Source organism: Sminthopsis crassicaudata, chromosome 3 (assembly GCF_048593235.1).
Source record: "Sminthopsis crassicaudata isolate SCR6 chromosome 3, ASM4859323v1, whole genome shotgun sequence".
In the NCBI taxonomy this organism is placed as follows: Eukaryota; Metazoa; Chordata; class Mammalia; order Dasyuromorphia; family Dasyuridae; genus Sminthopsis; species Sminthopsis crassicaudata.
In genome coordinates, this window is record NC_133619.1 from 12,452,541 (window position 1) to 12,458,826 (window position 6,286).

Below are 6,286 nucleotides of genomic sequence, written 5' to 3' on the forward strand. Positions count from 1 at the left end.
AAAAGCACTCAAGATTTCTCTTAGGTCCAAAGCATCATGTATTCTCCCAGTTAGAAAGGTCAATGGCCTTAGAGTCAGAAACTTTGGATTTGAATCTTGGCTCTCTTACAATCAAACTGTGAGACCTTATTTATAACACTTTTTCTTCTTCTTCGAGGTTTTGTTTTTTCATCAGTAAAAAGAGAAGAATGACTTATATTATCTTGAAAAGAAGAATGGCTTAGATAATCTTTAAGGACTTGTCCAATTCAAATATTCTTTGCTTTTAAGGTGCTCGTACTGGCACTCTGAGGGTAGAATATATAGAATAATTGATTATTCCTCCAATGTAGAAAAAATAGCTAAAGTGTGAAACCAAAAGGGCTGAGATAAATATATGTAGAATCATAAGCAAAATTAAAAGGAATACCATTCCTTAGGGCACTTCTTGGAAAATGTGGGTATGAAACTGACTTTTGAATAAAAAAAATATTGTAATATGGTAAAAACAGATGGATGGATCAGCATTGGTTTGCCTTATGGAGTCAGAAATTTCCAGAGAAATGAGCAGAGCAAGTAAGGCTAGGGAAGGCTGGTCCAGACCAGAGTAGAGCTGGAAGCTGGTTTGCTTCTTGTTAGTTATTCTTGTTTTCCCAAGTGAAATAGTTTATTGCTCTTCATAATTCATCTTGATGGTGAATTCCCACAGTAAGCAAATATCATTTAAGGCATATTCACTTTTTAAAGTGATCTGGCACACAGAATTTTACAGAAAATGTTGAAGTACAGATCTTCCTTGCTTTAGGCAATGTATCTATTCCACCAGAGTTGGCTCTAAAATGAACCCTACTTTCCCACGAACCATCCGCCCTGACATGCATCCAGCGAACATTTGTTGAGTCCCCATTATGTGTGAAGCAGGATGCCGAGTACTATGGGAGGTCGTAAATGTTTGATTTCTGTTGTTAGTTAAGATTTCTTTCAAAGAGAAATGAATCGTAAAAGCTAAAGTTGGAGGTGAAATCTTTGAAGTCTTTGAAAGGCAGTGTTGTAGGTAGGGATTGTAAAAAGATACATCCGAGTTTAATGGAAGAAAAAAGCTGGGAAATAGGATTAAGCCTGAAGCTTTTTTAGAATTAGGAATTAGACAATCAAATGTTAGTTGTCATCTTCTCTTAAACTTGGGAGTTCCCTAGTATTTTGAAGGATTATGTGTGAAAAGCAAAACTGGAACTCCTATCTTCATGGCTTCCAAACTTATTGCTATCTATTATGCTGGTGATTACATCTATCCAAAAATTCAATGGGAATGCCTCGGGTTACATTGGGCTTCCTAGAGTTGAAGGTTTCCCAACAAGGCTAGACTTGCCCAAACTGTCATAGAAGAACCCAAGTTCAGTGTAGATTAGATTAAATGGCTACCAAGGTCCCATTGACTGAGATTCCATGAAAAGAAAATATGTACTCTACACAGAATAAGTAGATTGATTCAAAATATTGATTTTGAACTCTTACGAAATGACTTTCTGTTGACATGTAGTTATATTTTCATTTTCTAGAATTTCTCCTATTCTTCAATCACAAATTTAGACCTATTTGTCTTTTTTCTTATTGTTCTCTGACTCAAAACTGTTTTGGCAATTGCTGGAGAAGATTTTTCCATTGTTGCCTCTGACACCCGACTAAGTGAAGGTTTTTCAATTCATACTCGGGATAGCCCCAAATGTTATAAACTAACAGAGAAAACAGTCATTGGATGCAGTGGTTTTCATGGAGACTGCCTTACACTTACTAAAATTATTGAAGCAAGGTTAAAGATGTATAAACATTCCAATAATAAGGCCATGATCGTGGGAGCAATTGCAGCAATGTTGTCCACAATCCTCTATTCAAGATGCTTTTTTCCTTACTATGTTTATAACATTATTGTGGGACCTGATGAAGAAGGCAAAGGAGCTGTGTACAGTTTTGATCCTGTAGGATCTTTTCAGAGAGACTCCTTCATACTTCTGAATAATATCAGTCAAACCTTCAGTAAGTCTTTATTAACAACCTATTGTGTGCCATGCACTATACTGGACACTAGAAATACCAGAACAAAGATCCCTACTTGAAAGGACCTTACTGTGTAAGGTTCTATCTTGTTTATCAATGATTTTTAGTGAATGTTTTTTCCCAAGGTAAAACTTTGCTCTTTAACCCTGTGTTTTTGGAGTTTAACCATCTTGTGACTGAACTAGCAGTAAAACTATGGCTTTTTGAAGTTTACAAAGGACCAGAGATTCTATCCGTCTAGGGCAGATGAGAAAAAGGAGACCCTTCCCACTCTTTAAACCAGTCTCATGGACCCCAATGGGGCAGTCTGACAAAGCCTTCTCAGGATAATCTTTTAAATGCATAAAATAAAATACATAGTCCTACAAAGGAAATATTGAAATAGTTATCCAAATACTAAAAGATTTCTATAAATATAAGACTTAGTCTGCATTTCTTCCCTTGCCTTGGGACAACTCAAAGCAGTGTTTGGTGAAGACTATGTCAGGGAAGGGAATGCCTATCTTGAAAAGCTTTCTTTTCTCTCTAGACTCCCCTCGGCTCCTAGGATGGCTGGGCCACATCTGGCTCATGCTTTCTCTGGCTCTATCTCTTTATTTCTGATCCAAGAATTATTGGAGCAAACCTTACTTAGGGACTGCCTTTTGAGAAGGAGTAGCATCGTGTCTTAGAAGAGCCATTGTTAAATGGAAAGTCGCCATATTTACATAAAGAATTAGAAGACAGATTTTTGCCCATAATGCACATCCGTAATTCCCACAATCTGGGAATCTTGAACCTGAATTCTTAGCTCAGGTGAGAAAGTCCGACTTCAGTTCATCGTCCATGAAGTTAGCCCCGTCTTGATTCCCTTTCTTGCATGACAGCTCGCTTTGTCCCTGAGGTATCTGCTGCCCAACCTGATGGCTTCCCTTAGAAATCTGGCAGCATTAGTGAGACAAAGAGATATTCTGGGAAGAGCTCTGGGCCTGGAATCAGTAAGTTCAAATCTGACCTCGGACACTCACTATTTGTGTGACTCTGGGCAAGCCATCCAACCTCTGTTTTTTAATCCCTTGGAGAAGGAAATGGCAAACCACTCCACTATTTTTGCCAAGGAAACCCTAAGACTAGTATGGTCCATGGGGTCTCAAAGAGTTGGACGTGACTAAATAAGTGAACAAACAAAGTAAACACTAGGGAAGCCACTTTGCTTTTATTCAGTTTACAAATTTAGTTCAGATTGCTAAATAAGATTAAAATATGTATTATCATGCTTGTTATATTAGGGTTCATGTCTGAATTGGATTTTTTGATCTGTCTTTACAAGTACGTGAGGTCTATTCTCCTTGACCCTGAACCAGTCCCTTTGAAATTCATCTTAAAAGTGCCAGTCATGGGATGAGGCATGAATGTTTCAAAGCCCATCAAACCTGCTTCCTCTCCAAACTTTCCTTTTCATTACATATACCGTTACCTTTACTTACAAGCTGTGCTTTAAGGATATTCAAAATATTGAGTAGCTTTTAGTTGAAATGTCATTTTCTAATTTCTACAACCACTTTAAGACTACTCGGGTCAATGAATATTTATCTTGCCCCTTCTGTGCGAAGAACTTTGAGGGTGGGATGGGATGGGAGGGCCAAGGGAAGGAAAGGAGATAAAAAAGCTGAGATAAACTACAGCCACTGTGCTGAGACCCAAATACTGATAACTGTAATCCACAGTAAGCGCTTTGGACCGGGCCCAGCCTTGACTGCCTACGACTAATACAAAATACCACTTCTTCCTCCAAGTGCAGAATGAAATTTAGTTTATGGACATGGCCGCCATATTGAGTCGTTGTGTTTCACTGACGTTATTTGTTGCAATATTCTAGTGTAGGGAAGAATCCCCAGGAAATGAAAATGACTGGGGGAGGGCAGAGAATATGGTCTACATCATCCTGCCAGAAAAAGATGGATTCACTATCCAGAAATTTTTTTTTTTTTAAAGTGATGTTGGGGGAAAAATAAGGTAAAAAACATCAACTCAGTGATTAATCAAGAGGGATTCAGGGTACTCTACTAGAGAAAGGCAGCACAAAGTAAAGAGGGGAGATCCCCGAAGAATCGACTTTGACGTTGAGGGCTTCTTTTAAGTTGCTTTTGCTGCTATTTAATGATTTACAACCAATTAATAGTATTTCTTTTTGATTCATTCCAGACCATCTGTCAGAAAACACCTAAAGATTCGCCAAAGTATGAAGTTTGCAAACGAGCTCTAAAAGAAGTGAGCAAGGTAGGGTGTGGAAAACTTTACCAAGTGGTCCACGGTTCAAGTACTTTACTAAGAAGGAAAGGGACGAGCCATGTGCCTGGCCCTGTGCTAAGGGGTTTATAAATGTTTTCTTATTTGTGCAGTGATTGATGATGTTACTTTGCTGCCTACAATCGTTTTCTTTGTTTAGGAAATCTCCCAACGCTTCTCTGAGGTGTCATCACTACACGAACATTTATTAAGCATTTACACTGCATCACGTCACTGAAATGCAATAATCCTTGCTCTCAGGGAGCTTTCATTCCCTTGGGGACACAAGTAAATAAAGATATTATTCATATTAATGAATGCATATTCATATATTAATCATTTATACTACATCATTTCGTAGAAATGCAATAATCCTTGCTCTCAGGGAGCTTTCATTCCCTTGGGGACACAAGTAAATAAAGATATTATTCATATTAATGAATGCATATTCATATATTAATCATTTATACTACATCATTTCGTAGAAATGCAATAATCCTTGCTCTCAGGGAGCTTTCATTCCCTTGGGGACACAAGTAAATAAAGATATTATTCATATTAATGAATGCATATTCATATATTAATCATTTATACTACATCATTTCGTAGAAATGCAATAATCCTTGCTCTCAGGGAGCTTTCATTCCCTTGGGGACACAAGTAAATAAAGATATTATTCATATTAATGAATTCATATTCATATATTAATCATTTATACTACATCATTTCGTAGAAATGCAATAATCCTTGCTCTCAGGGAGCTTTCATTCTATTGGGGACACAAGTACATAAAGACGTATGTATAATGTATAGCTAAATTATTTTAATGAATGAAACAAGCAGAATAGATAGATGGTTACTGTGGTGAGAGGGACCTTCTAGTAGCTTGTGGGCTTAGGAGAGACCTCCTATGAAAGGTAGGATTTGAACTAAATCTTAAAGGAAACCAGAGGTTGTGGAAGTGGGGGAAAGAAGGAAGACGTTTCAGTCATGGGAGACAGCCCTGAAATAATGGTTATGAATTAATTCACAGATCTAAAAATCTGTTGGCAAACATCAGTATTATCAGTATTATTATCATTACGTACAGTATGCTTTCCATGTAACCTCAGGGATGGCAGGATTTCAGTGTGGGCTGATCTCAAAGCACATCCAGGTTGCCCAAATCCAATGAATCAAGCGTTCTATGCCCTAAAGCCAACTAGGATGGATGGTTAGCTATCACATCTAGATGCTCTCACTGACAGGGCGTTGGAATCTGATTACCCATTCTGGGAAAAATCTTTTCTTTTTTCTCCTTCCTTCCCCTCAATTCCTTCAAACTGCAGAGTAGCAAGCACTTAATAAACACTTACTTTGTACCAGGCCCTATGCTAAGAGCAGAAGATACAGAGAGAGCGCTGCCCCTGCTCTCGAGGAACTTCTGTTCTGTTGAAGGAAACAGCAGGTTCATATATAAGGAAACAGAAATGTAGACAAATTGAATGGAAGTTAATTCAGGGGAGGGCACTGAGGCACTAGCAGGAATGATCCAATGCCAGTTCTCTTTCGTTACATAGTCTGATATTTATTTAAGCCATAAGACATGCAGGAGAAATAAAATGAGATTTTATTTAATTAAAAAAAGTAAGAAGAAAAAGAAGAAATAAGAAAAAAAATTAAATAATAATTAAATTTTTTCTTTTTTTTTTTTTTTTTTTCTTTTTCTGAGGCTGGGGTTAAGTGACTTGCCCAGGGTCACACAGCTGGGAAGTGTTAAGTGTCTGAGACCAGATTTGAACTCAGGTCCTCCTGAATTCAAGGCTGGTGCTCGATCCAGTGTGCCACCTAGTTGCCCCAATAATTAAAATTAAAAAAAAAAAATTGGGGGTATCTATTAGAAATCAATTTTAAAAGGTTTTATTTTTTAGTTTTTGTTTTTGTTTTTTTTAAGCCATGATTGAAGTGGAAGGGAAAAAAGAGCAATTTCTAAGGAATCTTAACA

General features: G+C 37.4%; 1 protein-coding gene and 1 pseudogene across 1 annotated transcript in view; both read left to right on the forward strand.

Moving 5' to 3' along the window:
* Positions 1-6,286, forward strand: part of ARHGEF26 (Rho guanine nucleotide exchange factor 26) — a 129,212-nt gene that overhangs the window by 80,658 nt on the left and 42,268 nt on the right. Inside the window, exon 9 of the mRNA XM_074298043.1 lies at positions 4,219-4,293. Within this exon, the coding sequence (XP_074154144.1) occupies positions 4,219-4,293 (75 nt within the window). The remainder of the gene's footprint in view (positions 1-4,218; positions 4,294-6,286) is intronic.
* Positions 1,608-2,108, forward strand: LOC141559567 (proteasome subunit beta type-1 pseudogene; annotated as a pseudogene).